Genomic DNA, 21,823 nt, shown 5'->3' on the forward strand with positions numbered 1-21,823 from the left:
GGTGAGTAGGGAGCATTTTTGTAATAAGAAAAATCAAGTTATTTTAAAATAATTGAAAAGCATATTTCTTTGAAGAGTATGTATTCAAATGCATAATCCTGGAGTCAACTTTCTCTTGCTTAGAACAGTCAAAAAAAAGGTTCTTTCCCCATGAGCCCGTATAATTTAGTGCAGGGAGTGGAATAAAAAAAATTTTTTTTAAATATCTTAAAGTAATCTCAACACCCAACATGGGGCTCAAACTCACAACCCCGAAATTAAGAGTCACATGCTCTACTGACTGAGCCAGGCAGGAGCTCCTAGAATTTGGGGTTTTTTTTGGTGTATGTGTGTGTAAAATTTGGTTTTTAAAACATTCTCTTTTTAATTTTTCTTTAATTTTTTTTAAATTTTCATTTATTTTTTAGAGACAGAGAGACAGAGCATGAGTGAGGGAGGGGCAGAGAGAGAGGGAGACACAGAATCCAAAGCAGGCTCCAGGCTCCCAGCTGTCAGCACAGAGCCTGATGTAGGGCTTGAAGTCACAAACCTTGAGATCGTGGCCTGAGCCGAAGTCAGACGTTCAACCAACTGAGCCACCCAGGCACCCCAATTTTTCTTTAATGTTTATTTATTTTTCAGAGAGAGAGAGAGAGATGGAGTGCAAGCAGGAGAGGGTGAAGAGAGAGGGAGACACAGAACCTGAAGCAGGCTCCAGAGCCCGACCAGGGGCTCCATCTCGTGAACCGTGAGATCATGACCTGAGCTGAAGTCGGATGCTAACTGACTGAGCCACCCAGGCGCCCCAGGTCTGAATTATTTTAAAAAACAGACCAAAAACCCAAAAAACACAGATCTAACAGGATGCAATTTACAGATCATAAAATTCACCTGTTTTAAGTGTACAATTCAGTGATTTTTAGTAAATTTGCACAGTCATACAACCGTCATCACAGTGTGGATTATTTTTTCTAATCTCTCAGAAACTGCTGTTCTAATGCAACTACAATAAAGTTGCCAGTTCCAGCTTTGCCTCTTACGCATGCACCTAGCTTTTGTGTGTTTATGTGGCGATCTGTTTCACAACCCCCTCAATTCAGCTGTAGTTGGGAACAATAGCTTCTTCTCAAGTACACCCAGAATGCCACGTTCTGCCCTTCATCATTAAAGCTACAGCCCAAACAGCCACTATGGGGATTTAGATGCTTAAAGAAGTATCCCAAACTGCTGGAAATCAGAGACTATTTCGATAGATTTGGCAAGATCTTCAGGATTGCTTATACCATTATTGGCAACACTATCCTTAGACCCTCCTGAGGGAAGCCCTGCTCTGGACTCTGGGTTCTGACTGCGCCAGGGGTGAGGAGGCCGTGGAGCCAAAGTTTGTTTTGTTTAAGTTTATTTATTTATTTTTCTAAAAGTTTATTTATTTTTTTGAGAGAGAAACAGAGCATGTGAGCTGGGTAGGGGCGGAGAGAATCCCAAGCAGGCTCCACACCGCCAGCACAGAGCCCCATGTAGGGCTCGAAACTACGAACTGGGAGATCATGACCAGAGTCAAAGTCGAGAATCGGACGCTTAACTGACAGAGCTACCCAGGCGCTCTGGAGCCCTCTTCATACTCCTTGCAGCCATCCTCACCCTGCTGTGGTGCCCAGGACTCTGAATTCCCTGCCCATACAACCCCAAACTTGTCTCCATACCTGCAGAGGTCTCTTCCCTGAGCCTATCCTGCCTTTAGGTCTGTCAGAGAGTGACAGCTGTCAGGAAAGCGGGTGAGTACTGTTTGCATTGGTGGGCTGGGTGTCCACACACATGCACAAAGCCCCTCGGCGTAGGATGGAGCCTGGGTTGAGAGAAGGGCATGGGCTGGCACCCGGGGCTGGCTCTCTCCACACTGCCCCCTCCGGCAACAGAATTCTGGGAAGTCTGAGAATTCTAAATTGGAATCTGACTTCCTTCTATATTTGTCGAGATAGGAGGATAAAACATTTTAGCTAACAGTTTGCTAGATTGATTTAAGATTTTTCAATATTTAGAAATATGGTGTGTGGAGCTCTATTTGTACAATTTCATTTACATGAAATGTCCAGAATGGGCTAATCCGTAGAGACAGAAAATAGAATAGGGGCTCCTGGGTGGCTCAGTTGTTTTGAGGTTCCGACTTCCGCTCAGGCCATGACCTCGTGGTTCAAGAGTTCGAGCCCCACGTTTGCTGTCAGCACAGAGCCTGCTTCAGATCCTCTGTCCCCACCTCTCTTTGCCCTCCCCCCTCTCATTTAATGTTTTAAATAAAAGTTAAAAATATATATATATTAGTGGTTGCCAGAGGCTAAGGTGAGGAGGGGAATGATGAATGACTGCTGATGGATATGGGACTTGCTGATTCTGGAACTTGATAATGGTAATAGATGCACAATTCTGTGAACACAGCTTTCCCCTGCCATCTGAACGTAGAGTGTTCCTATGAAACTTTTCCGAAGCTAAAACATCTTAAAGCAAAGAAGCAATTACTGTTAATTAATTAATTATTTTTTTAAGTTTTATTTATTTCAGTAATTTTCACACCCCACGTGGGGCTTGAACTCACGACCCTGAGGTCAAGAGTCGCAGGCATGCTCTTCTGACTGAGCCAGCCAGGCGCCCCCTACTGTTAATGTGTGCAGGAGAACTTTTGAGTGCTCCCAGATCCAAATAATCACCTCTCTGAGGCTTTTCTGATCCCTTAGGACACATCTTGCTAACAGAAGCACAAAATAAATTGAGATAAAGCACAGATGATCACAGACACAATTCGAAGCTCAGGTGGCTTGATGCTGAGATGCCGAGCGTGGTTCCGGGTAAAGGAGCTTGGTGGTGCCACTTTTGCTGCACTGGTGCATGCTGCTCTGCTTGTTGTGGAACAAATGTGGCACGCTCTTTTTTGCTTTTCTTTATAAAAGTGAAAACCCTCTTCAGATTTCTTTTGGTTAGCAAAAACAGGTACCAATGTAGGGTTTTCATAAAAGTGAAGTGGCAAAACATGAACTTTTGAAAAGCAGGGGATACTTGTACTAAAAGTCAGTGAACAGGGGCGCCCGGGTGGCTCAGTCGGTTCAGCCTCCGACTTCTGCTCAGGTCATGATCTCGCAGTTCCTGAGTGGGAGCCCCGCGTCGGGCTCTGTGCTGACAGCTCAGAGCCTGGAGCCTGCTTCGGATTCTGTGTCTCCCTCTCTCTCTGCTCCTCCCCTGCTCATGCTCTGTCTCTCTCTGTCTCAAACATTTTTTAAAAGTATGAATTTAGGAGCACGTGGGTGGCTCAGTCGGTTGAGCATCCAACTCTTGATTTCAGCTCAGGTCATGGGTCATGGGATCGAACCCCATGTTGGGTTCTGTGCTGAAAAGTGGAACCTATTCTCTCTCTATGTTAAAAATTCTCTCTCTATGCTCCCCTGTGCTGCTTGCTCTAAAATTAAAAAAAAAGAATTAAATAATAAATAAAAGGATGAGTTTAATATTTGGATGCTCTTGCAATAAGACTGTGGTAGGGTCCCCTCCCTAAAAAAAAAAAAAAGAAAGAAAAAACTCAAGGCAAACTGGATATACGCATACGTGACATCCCTCACGACCTTGTAACATGAAACCACTTAATCAGACTGCACGTTTGTGTGTTACCATATATGGGAAACAAAAAGTAAAAAATATATAAAAAACCAAGCCACGTGGTGTTCGGGGCTCACTTCTTTGGGTATGAACTCAACGAAGTTGTGCCAGCAGGAATAAAGTTGCTTCCTGGAAAGAAAAGCCTGATGTCACGACTCTCTGTGCAAGAATCATGCTACAAGACAATTACAAAAGTATGCAGACTTCTGTAAAGAAGAGCTGAAAATAATTGGTTCTTTTTGAATGTTTTTATTTGTTTTTGAGACAGAGCATGAGCAGGGGAGGGGCAGAGAGAGAGGGAGACACAGAATCCGAAGCAGGCTCCAGGCTCTAAGCAGTCAGCACAGAGCCCAACACGGGGCTCAAACTCATGGACTGTGAGATCATGACCTGAGCTGAAGTCGGATGCTTCACCGACTGAGCCACCCAGGCGCCCCTGAAAATGATTGTTTTAAACTCAACCAAAAGTAGAGATATTTCTAATATTTGGAACCAAAAGAATTACAAGTATAGTGGTGGTGAATTTTCGCATTTCTTAAGTCTATGTTCCTGTGTCTGAATATAAGGATACTTGTGTGTACATAAAAGTGTATGTATCCGTGAATTAAGGTATGTGGTCATTTACTTATTCTCCAAGTAACAGGTGGTGGGAGGCGGGGGCTGGAGCATGAGCAGGATGCAAAAGAATCTAGGAAACCATAGCTGCCTCTATGATCTTATGGTATACATGAGTCTCTACAGGGCTGGTTATCTACAGTTGTATGTAATGTAATTCAACTATGCCACAACTACCTACACACTTGGGAATACTCCAGATGTTAGTTTCTTAGTTGGCTAATTCTCAGTACGAAACTGGGGATGCAAGCCCTCACAGACCCTACAATTTAGACATACTGCTCCCAGCTGCCTCTGACCAGAGTCCCGTAGTCCTTAGTTACTGTAAAAGAAACCTGTAAAAATGCCTCAGGAAATAATAGAAAGTTGCCGCCCCAAGTCTGTGGGATGCTGTTCTGCCTGAGATAACAAACACAGTGTGTCATGTTCCCAAGGGAATTTTTTTTTTTTTTTTTTTTAGCTTAGCGATAGTTACAGAATGTAGAACTTTTGCCTTTGTACTCTAGAGATGACCTCACCAATGCAATCTGCCCGGAGCGTTTTGCAGTTCCAGGCCCCTGAAGCAGAACGACCACCTCACTACCATCGCACCGAAACCAGACGGAGACGCCAGAAGGGATAAGATGATCAAGAAAGGAAATGTCATAGATGACCTAATCCCTAATCAGCATGATCCAAGGCCCTGGGATCCTTACCCTGAATTTTCACCCTTTTAAAACCCTGCTTGTAAAGCACGGTGGAGTTTGGGACTTTTGAGCATTCGCTCCCGCTTCTGGGTGGCGCCACAGCAATAAATAGCCTTTCTTCGACTGCGGAAGCTCCGTGTCGGTTGTTATTGGCTTGCCGCCCATCGAGCGGACGAAATGTCTGGTTTGGTTACAAAGGTTGCACTGGATGTCCTTTAAGATTGCTTCCAGCTCTAAATTCCACAATGCGGGGATTTCACCCGACGCATGCAGCCAGATTAATTCGGGTCAGGAGTAAAGTAGATAAATTAAGTCGTCCAACCAACATACATTTATTACAGTTACGGATTATGTTTATCTATGTAAATAATAAACTATTTTGGTGAACTCCCGCCTGTAAACGCCAACTTCCTCGGTTCAGCGATTTTTTTCGAAGCTTCCCGGAGACCGGAGGCCGCAGATCACGTGCCAGTCAGCGCCGGGGGTTGCTATGGAACCCAACACGGTCCAAATCGGAAGTGGTCCTTGAAAATGACTTTCCCAGGAAACTTATATTGGAAAAAGAATACCATTCTAATCCGCTGTCCTTAAAATCAAGCCCTAAGTAGAGATACAAACGTCCACTCCCAGCACAGCAAACCCTGCCTCTCCTCCTGAGGTGAGAACTTCTCCTCCCGCAGCGGCAGCAGGGAGCGGAACCAAAAGGCGGAGGGCACGGGTTCCCCTGGGAGCTTTTCTGCGCGGCGAACCAGACCCCACCCCCGCGGGGTTGCCGTGGAGACGGAGCCAGCGGTGTGGATGCAGAGAGGCGCTAAGGCTGGGCCTTTTCTGTCCGTCTGGGGAAGAGGCTCACCGAACCAACTCCCAAGATGGTTAGTGGCTCTGAACAATGAGGGAGGAGAACTTTGAGTGGATCCTAGACCTGGAGATCGGAGGTTCCCAACACACTTTGGGTTAAGTCTAGGAGTGTCAGCGGAGGATGATCTCCCTGCCCTACCCACGTTCTCACGGGAGACGAGGATGCGACTGTAAACACCTCGATGCTTTCTTCCCTCCCGCTTCTCCACTTCACGTCTAGGCTGCGCGTGGGATGGAAAGCAGACCAAGGGAAGACTGAGATGAGAGAAGCTGCGCCAAAGCATCTCCTACCCCGCTCTAATGAATTGATAAAGAAGATAACATGTAGTAGCTGTTGGGTTCAGCCCAAGTACAGGGTGATGGCCCTTTTAGTAAAATAGTTGTTACAAAGAGTTTGAATGGGCTTCCCTGGGGTTGGTTGTTAAGGACTTGACATGCAAATCCTGGAGCTGTTACTCTGAGTTTAATGTTTTTTATTTATTTTTGCGACAGAGAGAGACAGAACATGAGCAGGGGAAGGCCAGAGAGAGAGGGAGACACAGAATCGGAAGCTGTTACTCTGAGTTTAAATCTGACCATCGGAATTGGATCATACAGCTGTCTTTGTTGCTTCTTTCACAGATGCTTTCAAGGGCCAAGCCTGCTGTAGGCGGGGACCTACCGCACGCTGACAAGAGAAAGAAGAAAGGTAGGAAGATTCCAAAACTAGAGGAGCTACTTTCACAAAGAGATTTCACTGGAGCTATTACCCTATTGGAGGTAATGTCCTAAGAAGATTGCTTCTTAGGAGGTGAATACCAGAATATGGATGAATGCTTGGGTGAACGCTGGTTGCATTCCAACGTTGTGCTGTTGGAACAGGTGTATGCTTTTGGGGGGGGGGGGGCTTCCTATAAATCGAGTCTGGCACAGGTTCCAGATTCCGTGTTAACGATAAACCTGATTAAAGATGAACTAACAAGATCGGCTTACTTCTTAAGGGACGCTTTTAATTATGTCTAGTCCCACTGATGGTGAATTCAGCTAAAACTCTGGAGGGACATTGGATACAGTATCAGTTCACACATTGTTTATCCCAACCCCTGACCAATTTATGATTTATTCCTCTTATATCTTATAAAATTTGAATCATTTAAATAATATTATGGTGCTTCATGCTTGTTGCCTAGAATACCCTATCTTCAGAAAATATTTCAAATCTTTATGGCAGTACTTCTCAGCTTCTTTTTTTTTTTTTTTTTTTTTCAACTTTTTTTTAATTTATTTTTGGGACAGAGAGAGACAGAGCATGAACCGGGGAGGGGCAGAGAGAGAGGGAGACACAGAATCGGAAACAGGCTCCAGGCTCCGAGCCATCAGCCCAGAGCCTGACGCGGGGCTCGAACTCACGGACCGCGAGATCGTGACCTGGCTGAAGTCGGACGCTTAACCGACTGCGCCACCCAGGCGCCCCAGTACTTCCCAGCTTCTAATATGCATCAGAATCACTTAGGGTACTTATTAAAACATACATTCCTCGACTCCTGCCTTAGGGGTTATGGTTCTTTCTTTTTTTTTAATGTTTATTTACTTATTTTTGAGAGAGAGCAGAGGAGGAGCAGAGAGAGAGAGGGGGGGGGAGACAGAGAATCCCAAGCAGGCTCCATGCTCCACACAGAGCCCATCGTGGGGCTCCATCTTATGAACCGTGAGGTCATGAGCTGAATCAAGAGTCGGATGCTTCACCGATTAAGCCACCCAGGCACCCCAGGGATTCTGATTCTTTACAATATGGTGCTGTTCAGGAACCTGCATTTTTGTCATGTAGCCCAAGTGCTTCTGACGTAGATGATCCAAGGACACTACACCTTGAGAAACTGCTTTGTGGGAATCACATGTTATAGGAGAATGAAGGAGCACACCAAACAGTGAAGAGTTGAAGAGTTTTGACGGCATAGCCCAGTTGTGTTTTGCCAGTCATTTCTCCGAATTACTACTCCAGCTACCTTACTTATAATCTATCAACAATGATTGTTTTTTTTTTAAATTTTTTTTTTTTTAATGTTTATTTATTTTTGAGACAGAGAGAGACAGAGCATGAACGGGGGAGGGTCACAGAGAGAAGGAGACACAGAATCTGAAACAGGCTCCAGGCTCTGAGCTGTCAGCACAGAGCCCGACACGGGGCTCGAACCCACGAACCGTGAGATCATGACCTGAGCCGAAGTCGGACGCTTAACCGACCGAGCCACCCAGGAGCCCCAACAATGATTGTTTTAGTGAGCTTTATGTATTTCTCAATCTTCCACGTGTGGTTCTATGTTTCTTACTAGCTCTGATATTGAGCATCTTGTTTGACTTTTTTGGTGTCAGCTTTCTCATCATTAAAGTGGGGAAGTTGACTTGGAAGGACCTTCTAGCTCTGTAAGTCAGTGGACTAAGTGGTAGGTATATGTCTAATTTTTGTCGGTCTCTATTTCTCTTCTCTCTTTTTAGACAACAACCACATTTCCCTTACTGTGTAATCTTGCACTACTTTCAGGTTGTCAGGGAGACTCTGCTCTGTGCTTACATTCTTAGGTGGCCTGTCAAGTGCCATGAGGTATGGGAATGGGAACTGCCATGGTTTGCGGTGAGGAAGTCTCATGAGCTTTCCTTTGGCTCCCGATAATTCCTGGGGCAAATTCAGGAAGACTTCAAATAAGAATGTCTTCAGACTTAAGGCACTGTACTCAAATCCACAGCATTTTGCGAAAAGAAGATTTCTAACATATGGAATTAACTGTAGGAGTAAGTTCTTACCCAGACCAGAAAGTATCATTGGATGTCTTCATCTTGTCACAGTCAAGGCACCCAATATTCTGTAGCAGTGATCTGCAGATATGTGTCGGCTCCCTATTTAGTTTTTTTTTATCCATGTTTTTGGTTTATCAGCCCGTAGAATGGAAAACTCTCACCTAACCATGGGAGTTCAGATTCCTCCTTCAAAAGCCTCATTCATTTCCTCGAAAACAGGACTTTTGTTGCCTGGGGAATTCACATATATTTTCTCACAATGGACAAAAATGAGGCCAGGCTTCTGAATATCCTTAATTCTCACAGGTCATGGTAAACCTGTTCAAGGGTTACAGAACGATTTACTGATTCGTTCTCAGCAGAAGGTCATAACCTATCAAAGATATATGTGTGCACTAATGGGATAGGCTTGAAGTGTGAGTTTGAATGCATAGAGCATGGAGGGTGAGAACACAGGCGTTGGAGTCAGTGGGCTGTGACAGTCCCTGCTGCTACCTTCTCTGGCTCTGGTAGCCTTGAGTTCATTGCTTAATCTCTAACTTTCAGTTATTTGGCGTTAGATACTTCGCGTAATTCTTGTGTTCCTTAATATGTCCCAGACATGTTGGGATTCTGCTTGGGATTCTCTGTCTCCCTCTCTCTCTGCCCTTCCCTTGCATGTGCTCTCTCTCTCTCTCGCTCCCCAAAATAAATAAATAAATAAATAAATAAATAAACAAACAAACAAACATTAAAAAAAAAGAAAAATGAACGTGAAATATTTGAAATTATGCATTTCTTTCAACTGGAAATATTAAGTGAACGAGAAATTTTCATCTTGTGAATATCTAAGAAATAATCTATCTGTGTTATAGTTTTCTTGGATAATATAGAAGTCAAACATTAACATTCGTTTAATTCCTAAACTTGAAAAGAATTGGGAAGATCATGTGGCTATATATGTTGTTTCAGTATAGCCTGTTTCAGTTGCTATGTAACAATAATTGTTCCAGCCTTTTGATGATGCCTCACAAAATAAATAAAATTTAGATTCTGATAGTTATTGCATCATTTAAGAAATATACAGATACATTCTCTGTGACAATTAGAAGGTAATTGTGCTGAGTTCCTTAGGTATATAGACTTAATTAAATGTTATTGTCTTGCTTCTGTTACTTTCAATTTCCTATTGTTCATCCGTAGCTTAACATAGCAGTTTTTTTAAACAGAGGGTTTATTCAAAGCTTTTCATGTTTCTTGTTTGTTCTGTTTTTCTGTTTTTTTTTAAATGAAATTTTAACCTGAAGTTCAAACGGCATGTTGGGGAACAAGAAGAGGACACTAATTTGTGGATTGGATACTGTGCTTTTCACCTGGGTGACTACAAGAGAGCTTTGGAGGTTAGTAAAAAAAAAAAAAAAAAAAGGTATGGAGCGCCTGGGTGGCTCAGTCAGTTGGGCATTGACTCCTGATTTCAGCTTCAGGTCATGATCTCACGGTTGGTGAGTTCAAGCCCCATATCGGGCTCTGCACTGTCAGTGCAGATTCTCTCTCTCTCCCTCTCTCTGCCCCTCCCCTGCTCATGCTCTCTCTCTCTCAAAATAAATAAATAAAACTTAAAACAATTTTTAAAAATTATAACAGAAGGGTTTTGAAAAAGTTATTAAGCTCTGTATTACAATAGTTCATGCTCTTAGTAAAATCCAAACAATACAGAAGGGAACAAAAGAAAAAGAAAAAAGTCATCCTATCTCCCTTTCCCAATTCTATTTCTTTGTTAACAGAGGCAACTATTGGCTCTTGTTTGATGTATTGCTTCATAAATCTTTTATATGTGTTCAAGTGTATATACTTATATACATATATATATACACACATATATATATCTTGTTTACTCTTTGCTTTTGCATATATACTAGTGAGATTCTTCAAATCTCACTTAGTATTTCTTAAGGAAAGCTTCAGGAGAAGAAAAAACCCTTTTGATAAAATTTCCATGATGCTTTCCTCAAAAGTTCATTTTTATTTTTCTTGGTTCATTTTAGATAAGAAAGATTATATTATCTTTATACTTCTGCAAGTGCAGTTTTGAAAGTTGTTTTTCTTTGTCATTGTAAACAGTACCTACCTAAATTTTTTTTTTTTTTTAACGTTTATTTATTTTTGAGACAGAGAGAGACAGAGCATGCACAGGGGAGGGTCAGAGAGAGGGAGACACAGAATCCGAAACAGGCTCCAGGCTCTGAGCTGTCAGCACAGAGCCTGACGTGGGGCTTGAACTCACGGACCGCGAGTTCATGACCTGAGCCGAAGTCGGCCGCTTAACCGACTGAGCCACCCAGGCGCCCCTAAACAGTACTATCTAATGAGCAATCTATAGGATTATGAATCTAGATAAAATTTTAGATGCCATTAGTCAAACAGTTTTTAAATCATAAATGAAATTGTTTAAATACTTACCACATATTCTTACCCCCAAAATGTAATCTAAGGTTATTTTAAAACCTGCATAACCAGAATGAAAGTGTCCAAGGTCAGGTAATGAGGTAAGATGATGAACAAAAACAACAGGGGCGCCTGGGTGGCTCATTCAGTTGAGCAGAGGACTCGATTTTGGCTCAGGTCATGATGTCACATTTCATGAGTTCAAGCCCCACATCAGGCTCTGCATTGACAGAGCCTGCTTGGTATTCTGCTTCCCTCTCTCTCTGTCCCTCCCCTGCTCTCACATGCTCTCTCTGTCAAAATAAATAAATAAACTTTAAAACAACAAAAACTGGGGTGCCTGGGTGGCTCCGTTGGTTAAGTGTCTTACTTCGGCTCAGCTCATGATCTCACAGTTTGTGAATTTGAGCCTCATATTAGGCTCAGTGCTGACACAGCTCAGAGTCTGGAGCTTGCTTCAGATTCTGTGTCTCCCTCTCTCCATGCCCCTCTTCCACTCGCAGTCTGTCTCTCTCAAGAATAAACATTAAAAACAGCAACAACAACAAAATCAATTAGGGCAAAGGGAAGATATGAAAAAGACAATAGAGGCTGATGGTATTTTTGAAAGGTATAGGGAAAAGATGGGGTGCCTGGGTGGCTCAGTCGGTTAAGCGTCCGACTTCAGCTTAGGTCACGATCTCGCGGTCCGCGAGTTCGAGCCCCGCTTCGGGCTCTGGGCTGACGGCTCAGAGTTCATGCTGTGTTCATGACACGTTCATGCTGTGTCTCTCTCTGTCTCAAAAATAAATAAACGTTAAAAAAACAAAAACAAAAAAAAAGGTATAGGGAAAAGAGAGTAGCCCATATGTAGTAAGAAAAAGAAACAAAGGAATCTGGTAAAGACTGGTAAATAGGGTATATGGAAAATGTGGTTGACAACGTAAATCTCAGAAGGTGCACTTGGCAGGAAAAAAATACCTTTTTCAAATATAAAGCCAGGGGGCACCTGGGTGCCTCAGTCGATTAAGCATCTGACTCTTGATTTCAGCTCAGGTCGTGATGTCAGGCTTGTGAGATCAAGCCCTGTGTCAGGCTCTGCCCTGAGCTAACAGCTCAGAGCCTGCTTTAGATTCTCTCTCTCTCTCTCTCTCTGTTCCTCCCCTGTTTGAGCTTGCATGTGTGCATGCTCTCTCTCTCTCTCTCAAAATCAATAAATAAATGTCAAAAAAAAAAATAAAATAAAATGTAAAGCCAAATGGGGCCACCTGGCTGGCTCAGTCAGTAGAGCATAGGACTCTTGGATCTCAGGGTTGTGAGTTCGAGCCCCGTGTTGGGCGGGGAGTCTACTTAAAAATATAATAATAAGGGGCGCGTGGGTGGCTTAGTTGGCTAAGCGTCCGACTTCAGCTCAGGTCACGATCTCACTATCCGTGGGTTCGAGCCCCACGTCAGGCTCTGTGCTGATGGCTCAGAGCCTGGAGCCTGTTTCAGATTCTGTGTCTCCCTCTCTCTGACCCTCCCCCGTTCATGCTCTGTCTCTCTCTGTCTCAAAAATAAATAAACGTTAAAAAAAACATTAAAAATATAATAATAAAATAAACTCTTAAAAGAAATAGAATGTAAAGCCAAATAAACTAACCCAGAAAACAATTAGAACGAAACAATATTTATAGTATATTAAGATTATCAGATTTTAAGTTAACCAAACCTATATATTTCTTATAAGGTAGCTTTTATGTTTAAAGTTTATTTATTTATCTTGAGAGAGAGAGAGAGAGAGAGAGAGAGAGACGAGTGGGGAGAGAGGGGGAAACAGAGAATCCCAAGCAGGCTCCACCCTCTCAGCCCAGAGCCCAACTCAGGGCTTGAACTCACGAACCATGGGCTCATGTCCTGAGCTGAAATCAAGAATTGGACCCTTAACCAACTGAGCCACCCATGTACCCATTTTTTTTTTTTAAGTTAGCAAAAATAAAATATTTTAGTTACTTTAAATTTTGCGGTTTGTTAGCTCATGGATCAGTGTTAAAAGGGGGGAAAAACCAGTTTAAGATTGTGTGCACAACAGCCCACGTGGGTAGGATTGAGCTATAGCTTCAGTATGTAACCTTGAAGGTACAGAACAGTTGAGAAGCATATAGGATTCCCTAAATGTGAAGTTGCCCAGTCTCAGTAAGAAATCCTATTCCTTATAAGAAGAATGGCTCATCGATTGCTTTACGGCTGAAATGAGATCCCTGCTTAATGTATATTTCAGGAATATGAAAGTGCAACAAAAGAGGAAAACTGCAATCCTGAAGTCTGGGTGAACCTAGCCTGTACCTACTTTTTTCTTGGAATGTATAAACAAGCTGAAGCAGCTGGATTTAAAGGTAAAATGGCCCCTTTTAATATCTAGTATTATCACTAATGGTAAGAGTTATTTTGGAGATTTTAAAACTTATTTAATTCCTTTTTCTTTTTTTTTTTTTTTTTAAGTTTATTTATTTTGAGAGAGAGAGCATGTGCTTGTGAGCGGGGGAGGGGTAGAGAGAGAGGGAAAGAAAGAATCCCAAGCAGGCTCCGCACTATCAGCGCAGAGGCAAACACGGGGCTCAAACTCATCAACCGTGAGACCATGACCTGAGCAGAAATCAAGAGTCAGACGCTTAATGGATTGGGCCACCCACGAGCCCCAATTCATTTTTTACTGAGGAAAAACCAAGTACCATGATAAAACTAAAAACTAACTAACTAAAATCAAAAAATAAATAATAATTAAGAAAAAGAAAACTAAAAAATAGCTTTATTCTTCAAAGAATATTGAACCTTAGCAATTTTACTTTTAAAGAGAGAATTAATCTCTGTGGTGCTTCCTCTCCCCCACCTCCCCAGAGGCTGAAAAAAAAGGATGAGGGAAGCAAAAGAGCAAGTTATCTTTCTTAAGCCCCACTATGGTAGGATGTTCATGTTATTGTAGGAATTGGTGTAGTTGTTTAAGCCCTTATGGATGTGGGTTTTATAGCTATTTTCCCTGTTTCTCAATGAGAAGCCAAGTAATTTCCGCTTAAAGAATCCAGACTTATTTTCGTTTGCTTGACCTGTCCTGACAGCCGTCTAAGAAAAACTGGGCATCAACTTGCAAATAAGAATTGGGCAAAGAGAACCAGGGGTGGAAAGATGAAGAATAATGACAGTATGAATCAAATTAAATTCAGTGTTTTATTATTTTATGTTTCAGAAAGAGAGCGTGAGCGGGGAAGGGGCAGAGAGCGGGGAGGACAGAGGATCTGCAGCAGGCTCTGCGCTGAGAGCAGAGAGCCTGATGTGGGGCTCGAACTCACGAACCGTGAGATCATGACCTGAGTGGAAGTCGGATGCTCAACCGACTGAGCCACCCAGGTGCCCTGAATCAAATTAAATTCAAAGAAATGTAGAGAAAGGGGGGAAAGGAACATCTGTTATGAAATTTGTTAGGGAAGAATAACAAATTCCCAGGGTAGAATTCTTAGAGAATTAACTGATATATACATATTTAGGAGCAATTCCAGCTCAAATTCATGGACACTGTGGAACTTGAAGCCTTTCTTGATTTGTACCCAAACTGTTTCCCATGTACTAATGTAGTTTTTCTTAATTTTGTTATAGGGCCTTTAAGTCACTTATTTTATCTCATGTTTCTAGATTTTATCTGTGAGAACAGTATTAGACACATAGAAAGTGATCAAGGTAGCTATCCTTCTTTCTGTATAAATTTTTTTTTTTTAACGTTTATTTATTTTGAGACAGAGAGAGACGAGCATGAACAGGGGAGGGGCATAGAGAGAGGGAGACACAGAATCTGAAACAGGCTCCAGGCTCTGAGCTGTCAGCACAGATCCCGACGCGGGGCTCGAACTCACAGACCGTGAGATCATGACCTGAGCCGAAGTCAGACACTTAACCGACCGAGCCACCCAGGCGCCCCTAAATTTTTTTTTTAATACATTGAAGTATCATTTTTTTTCCTGTAAAGAGATACAGGGTTAGGTATCTAGGATTAGGAAAATTCTCCAACAGTGCAGAGGAGATTTGGAACTCGAAACGTGTTAACGTTTTCTCTTGGTTGGCTGTTTCAGGGTGGCAGATTATCATGCTAGATCTATGGAGTAGAGATCGGGCTAGTATTTAAGAAACTATGGCTGTATAATTGTGGAAAAAGAGATTTCAGAAGGACTTGACAAAGAACACTGGGAAGCACAACTGAATGAGAGTGGATTCCTACATGACATGAGATAAACATAGCTGTTTGTTTCCAGTGTTTGATCAGTGTGTGGACAGCACGGCGGTGGCTGCTACCAGAATTGTGTGTGCTGTGCTGTGGGTCACCATCATAGAATCCAGTAGAACAAGTGCTGGGGAATAATAGAACCTTACAATGTTGTTTTCCCGGTTCTTGATGCTGTTCCTGCTACTGTAAGTAGAGAACAGGCTAAAATAATATATATCATAGTAGAGACATATCATGATCACGTGTGTAGGATTTGGGAAGTTTTATCTTTGTCTCATGGTTTGTTTTTTTGTTTTAATTTTTTAACGTTTATTTTTGAGGCAGAGAGAGACAGAGTGTGAGCAGGGAAGGGGCAGAGAGAGAGGGAGACACAGAATCTGATGCAGGTTCCAGGCTCCGAGCTGTCAGCACAGAGCCCACTGTGAGGCTCGAACTCACAAACTGTGAGATCATGACCTGAGCTGAAGTTCGACACTTAACGGACTGAGCCACCCAGACGCCCCTGTCTCATGTTATTCTTGCAGGGGACTAAGTGCCATTGACAATTAATAAGTAGCTTGAACTTTTTTTTCTAGCTCCAAAAAGTCGACTTCAAAATCGCCTCCTCTTCCACTTGGCTCATAAGGTATTTATGTTCTTGTTTCACACTTTTTGTTTTTAAAATATTTTTTCTTTCTTATTAAAAACAATGGTGAAAGATAATTTAAAAAATTTTTTTAAGTTTTATTTATTTTGAGAGAGAGAGAGAGAGAGCATGCAAGCGTGTGCAAGTGGAGAGTGGCAGAGAGAGAGAGAGAGAGAGAGAGAGAATCCCAAGCAGGCTCTGCACTGTCAGCACGAAGCCCGATGCAGGGGTCAAAATTACAAACCTTGAGACCGTGACCTGAGCCAAAGTCCTCTGACTGAGCCATCCAGGTGCCCCTGATGAAAGATAATTAACTAGAAATTCTTGTTAATGAATTTGTAGAACAAATAGAATATAGGTGTTAATTTTATAAGATTTTCTTCCCCTTAATGTTCTTTACCCTACTAATTTATTAAGAGATGTTAGATCTTAGTTCTTCTTAAGTAGCAGTCATTTAAGATTAGTTTCTTTCTACTGTCTCCTATTGTCTCTTGGAAGCACACTCAAAGACACCTTGTCTTAATTTCTAGAAATACATACACACTTTTCAAAATTACCTTATAGCAATAATTTTGGTCATCATCATAACATTTTTTTTTCAAATAATTTTCCATATTAAAGAAGTTACACATTAATTCCATTAGATAAAATGTAAGTAAACAAAAATTGAAAAAGGAAATAACATCTACCATATTTAAAGCTAACTACATTTCAATCTTTTGGTATATTATATCTCCTTTTAAGATAATTATTTTTTGTATGCATATTTATATATGCATTTCTTTGCTTTGCAAGAATGAGACTCATGTTGAATATATATTTTTATATTCTTTTTTTTCTACTTATCTTTATACTATGAGCATATCCTTGAGGCACAAATAGTCTTTAAGACTGTGACTTTTTAAAATGTTTTTTATAAAAAACATTTCATTGTATCATGTATCGTAATAATTTTTTTAACAATTCGTAGTTATTTGACTTTTAGATCATATTTATGTATTTATTTATTTAAAAATTTTTAATACATTCCATACCCCATGATCCTCACAAGTGAACTCCTTAATCCCCATCACCTATTTAACCTATTCCCCCATCCACCTCCCATCTGGTAACCATCATTAAGGATCTGTTTCTTTGTTTGCCCCTCTCTGTCTTTTCTATGCTCGTTTGTTTTGTTTCTGAAGTTCCACATATAAGTGAAATCATATGGTATTTGTCTTTCTTTGACTGACTTATTTTGCTCAGGATAATATTCTCTAGCTCCATCCACATCATTGCAAATGGCAAGATTCCATTCTTTTTTATGGCTAAATAATATTCCATTGTAAATATATACCATATTTTCTTTATCCATTCATTAGTCAGTGGGCATTTGGGTTCTTTCCATAATTTGGCCGTTGTAGATAGTGCTGCTATACACATCAAGGTGCATGTATCCCTTTGAATTAGTATTTTTGTATTCTTTGGGTAAATACCTAGTAGTGCAATTGCTGGATTGTAGGATAGTTCTATTTTTAACTTTTTGAGGAATTTCCATACTGTATTCAAAGTGGCTGCACCAGTTTGCATTCCCAAGAACAATGTAAGAGGGTCCCCCTTTGTTAATATGCTCACCAGCACCTGTTGTTTCTTGTGTTGTTAATTGTATGAGAACAGCATACCCTGATACCAAAGCCAGATAAAGATTCCACTACAAAAGGCAACCGCAGGCCAATATCCCTGATGAACATGGATATAAGATTTCTGAATAAAATACTAGCAAACAGGGGCACATGGGTGGCTTAGTCCATTAAGTGTCTGACTTCGGCTCGGGTCTTGATCTCGTGGCTCGTGAGTTCGAGTCCCACGTCGGGCTCTGTGCTGACAGCTCAGAGCCTAGAGCCTGCTTCAGATTCTGTGCCCTCCTTTCTCTGTCCATCCCCCATTCATGCTCTGTCTCTCTGTCTTTCAAAAATAAATAAACATTAAAAAATTTAAAAAAAAATACTAGCAAACCTAATCCAACAGTACATTTAAAGAATCACTCAGCACAATCAAGTGGGATTTATTCCTGGGCTGCAAGTGTGGTTCGGTAGTTGCAAATCAACCAATGTGATACACCACATTAATGAAACAAAGGATAAGAGCCTTTTGATCATTTCAATAGATACAGTAGAAGCATTTGATAAAGTTCATCATCCGTTCATGATAAAAACCCTCAACAAAGTAGGGTTAGAAGGAACATACCACAACATAATAAAGGCCATGTATGAGAAATCCACAACTAATGTCATTCTCAACAGGGAAAAACAGAGCTTTTCTTCTAAGGTCAGGAATAAGACAGGGATGTCCACTCTTACCACTGTTATTTAACATAGTACTGGAAGTCCTAGCTTCAGCAATTAGACAACAAAAAGCAATAAAAGGCATTCATATTGGCAAAGAAGAAGTAAAACTTTCACTATTTGCAGATGACATGATATTCTATATAGAAAACTTGGTTAAAAAAAAAAAAACCTAAAAGATTCCACCCAAAAATTGCTAGAACTGATACATGAATTCAGTTAAGTCGTAGGAAACAAAAATTAATGTATAGAAATCTGTTGCATTTCTGTACACCAAAAATGAAGCAGCACAAAGAGAAATCAAGGAATCAGTCCCATTTAGATTGTTTTATTTATTTTTCCATTTAGATTGTTTTAATTTTAATTACAAAAATGTTATTCTGAACATCCTAGAAATGAGCTTATTGAGTTAATTGAATTTGAACAACTTTAAAGATTTTCATTGATATTGCTAAATTATTTTACACATCACCCATGGGCAATATATGAAAATAATTGGTGCATTTAAAAACATCACACTGTAATTATCTATCTCTCTGTTTAGTTCTTTTAGTTTTTGCTTTACATGTTTTCCAGACTGTATCATTAAGTGCATACAAATTTAGAATTCTTATATCCATCTAGTGGATTAAAACATCATTATGAAATGCCTCTCTTTATCTCTAGAAATTCCTCTTCACGTAAAGTCTACTTTGTCATATTTGTATATCTACACTGGCTCTTTTTTGTATAGTATTTGTCTATTATATCTCTTGACATACTTTTAAACTTTCTATCTTACTGTGTCTTTATGTTTTAAAAGCATTTTTAATGTTTATTTATTTTTGATAGAGAGAGAGAGACAGAGTGCAAGTAGGGGAGGGGCAGAGAAAGGGGGAGACACAGAATTTGAAGCAGGTTCCAGGCTCTGAGCTGTCAGCACAGAGCCTGATGAGGGGCTTGAACCCACAAACCAAGAGATCATGACCTAAGCCAAAGTTGTATGCTTAACTGACTGAGCCTGACTCAGGCTCCCCATGTGTCTTTATATTTTAAAATGTCTCTCTTATAAACAGCAAATGAAAGCAATAAAAAGACATAGAAAAAAAGAAAAGGGAGAAAGAAATAGGAAGAAGAAGGAAGAAGGTGGTTATTAGCTGTGACTTAAAGGTTTTCCGTTGTCAAGTCTATGCCTCCAGAGGCTGTTTTCATTCTTTCTCTGAAGGAGACAGAAGAGAAGATAAGGAACTGAAGAGAAATAGGGAGAACAGAGAGACAAGGTGGTTGAAGGAGGAGTTAAAATCTCTGTACCATAGGTATTGATTAACTGTTCTCTAATATGAATCTTTTCATGTGTTTTTTCCTCTGACAATTTTAGTTTAATGATGAGAAGAAGTTGATGAACTTTCATCAGAATCTTCAGGATATCACAGAAGATCAACTCAGTTTGGCCTCAATCCACTATATGCGATCTCACTACCAAGAAGCTATTGATATTTATAAGCGAATACTGCTAGATAACAGGTCTGTGCCCTTTTATTCTACTCAGAATCTCATTTTGTTCTTTTTTTTCCCTGGAAACAGTTTGGCTGAGGACCCAGTATGGTTTCGATCTATTATCACCATGGGTTCAAATGTGTTTGGCTAATAATCTGGCCACATTAAGAACTCCTTATTCTCCAGATCAGGATTTCTCCACCTTCATTTCGTTATCACCCTTCCAGAGAGCCTTTTTGGACTTCGTTTCCCCAGCCACCTTCTCATGAAATATTAAAACCACAGATATACCGTGTGTCCATTTACATCTCAAACGTATATCTATGCTTTATACTTAAATGAGTACGATTTTCCATTTCTTCAGAAGAATTCTTAACTCCTGTTGAAAATGCATGGTCTAAATGTATCATTTCAGCATTGTACTACATCGTAGGTAACGTTTTGACAAAATTAGAAATAAACCATTCCCGAGAATTAACATTCCAACTTTGATCACTGACCATGTGGTCTCTCTCTCACTTTCCCAAATGTCTCACCCACCTGCCGTCTCTCCTTTTGTTTTACCTGCACCCCAGCCATTTCCCCCTCCCTCATCGAGTCTGCTTCTTGTGTGTCAGTCCCCTGTACCGCATGTGCTCATTTAGTTTTTGCCCAGTACGTTAGTTTCATTTTTTTTAACATGAACGAGTAGGAGTTGAATGTTTCCCTTTCTCCTTTCGTTGTCATCTTTCATTCTACTTAAAACGCCCAAATATTACAGTACAAAAGAAAAATATCACACTGATGGTATCTTGGTTTCTTTCTTCGAAAGGCAAATTCAGGTTTTCTCCACCTGGCTGTCCATTTTTTACCATTAAAAAAGTCTTTGTCGTTTGACAACATTTCTCTGAAGTAGACTTCAACTGTTAACCCTTATTCCTTTCACCTAATAGGGAATACCTTGCCCTCAATGTGTATGTGGCCCTGTGTTACTACAAGCTGGATTACTATGATGTGTCTCAGGAAGTTCTGGCAGTTTACCTTCAGCAAATCCCTGAAAGCACCATCGCACTCAATCTTAAGGCCTGTAATCATTTTCGCCTTTACAACGGCAAAGCAGCTGAGGTAGTGATGGAAATTTGTTTTTAATTTAGTTAATTCCAGTTTGACTAGCCCTATACTTTCTGGGTCAGTCATAAAACTCTGTTATAATCTGTTAACTCGTGATTAATATCCCTTTGTGATTGCCAGGGTGATTCTATAAGAACCAATTATATAAGTATTTATATTGATTAGGTATTCTAAAAAAATGTTGACTTCTGAATTCTGAATGTCTACTATATTGCAGATGATCCTTACCTAGATGCTTTACATTAACTTAAATATGTCAACACCAAACACTTCTGCTTCTTCCTCTAAAATAGGTTTGTGGCTGTGTGGTTCATTATCGCCAGCATGTAAATCACATCACAAACCTAGGATTTCCATCAGTCTTTTTCTTCCTCCCCCATCTAATTGTCTACCACTCCCTATCAGTTCTGCATCCTGGATATCTCTTTGATCTATCTCTTCCCCTCTGCCACTGCTCTAGTCTGGGCACTCGTCATCTCTCTTATCATCTTTCAATAATTTCCCTGCCTCTAGCCTTGTCCTCTCCAGTTTAGCCACCGACATTGTTCCATACACCACACTCTGCTGCTCTCAGAGCTTTGCATATAACATTCTCATTTCTTGGAATGCCTTATTCTACTTGGTACAATTCAGCATCTCTTGTAGGGTCATCCCAAGAGGCAATACTGGTAAGCATTTTATAAATACTTAGAAATTGTGGGCACCTGGCTGGCTCAGTCGGTAAAGAATGTGACTCTTAATCTCCGGGTCATGAGTTCAAGCCCCACGTTGGGAATGAAGCTTACTTAAAAAAAAAAAACAAAAAAAAAAACAAACATTAGGGGCTCCTGGGTGGCTCAGTCGGTTGAGCCTCCACCTCTTAATTTTGGCTTAGGTAATGATCTCACGGTTTCATGAGTTCGAGTGCTGCATGGCCTCTCCACTGACAGTGCAGAGCCTGCTTGGGATTCTCCCTCTTTCTTTGCCCCTCTGCCACTCACACTCTCTTTGCCTCTCTCAAAATAGATAAATTAATTTAAAAAAAATTTTTTAATAAAAAAAGAAATTTAGAAATTGAGTTACTTAAAGGCACTATGCA

General features: G+C 40.8%; 1 protein-coding gene across 4 annotated transcripts in view; it reads left to right on the top strand.

Annotated features, from left to right (window-relative positions):
* The first annotated feature begins 4,791 nt into the window (after nt 1–4,791).
* Nucleotides 4,792–21,823, top strand: part of IFT56 (intraflagellar transport 56) — a 48,634-nt gene continuing 31,602 nt past the window's right edge. For 3 of the 4 annotated variants that reach the window (XR_013552499.2, XR_009610231.3, XM_078438840.2), the window contains exons 1-7: nt 4,792–5,794; nt 6,402–6,539; nt 9,842–9,934; nt 13,219–13,333; nt 15,786–15,835; nt 19,517–19,662; nt 20,568–20,739. Coding sequence is in view for 2 of the 4 variants with exons in the window: in XM_078438840.2 (XP_078294966.1) it covers nt 5,792–5,794; nt 6,402–6,539; nt 9,842–9,934; nt 13,219–13,333; nt 15,786–15,835; nt 19,517–19,662; nt 20,568–20,739 (717 nt within the window). In the remaining 2 variants the exon portion in view is untranslated. Of the gene's footprint in view, nt 5,795–6,401; nt 6,540–9,841; nt 9,935–13,218; nt 13,334–15,785; nt 15,836–19,516; nt 19,663–20,567; nt 20,740–21,823 lie in introns of those variants that run through there. The other variant, XM_078438843.2, reaches the window with a different exon arrangement.

The sequence above is a fragment of the Panthera onca genome, chromosome A2, assembly GCF_046562875.1.
Source record: "Panthera onca isolate mPanOnc1 chromosome A2, mPanOnc1 haplotype 2, whole genome shotgun sequence".
Taxonomy (NCBI): domain Eukaryota; kingdom Metazoa; phylum Chordata; class Mammalia; order Carnivora; family Felidae; genus Panthera; species Panthera onca.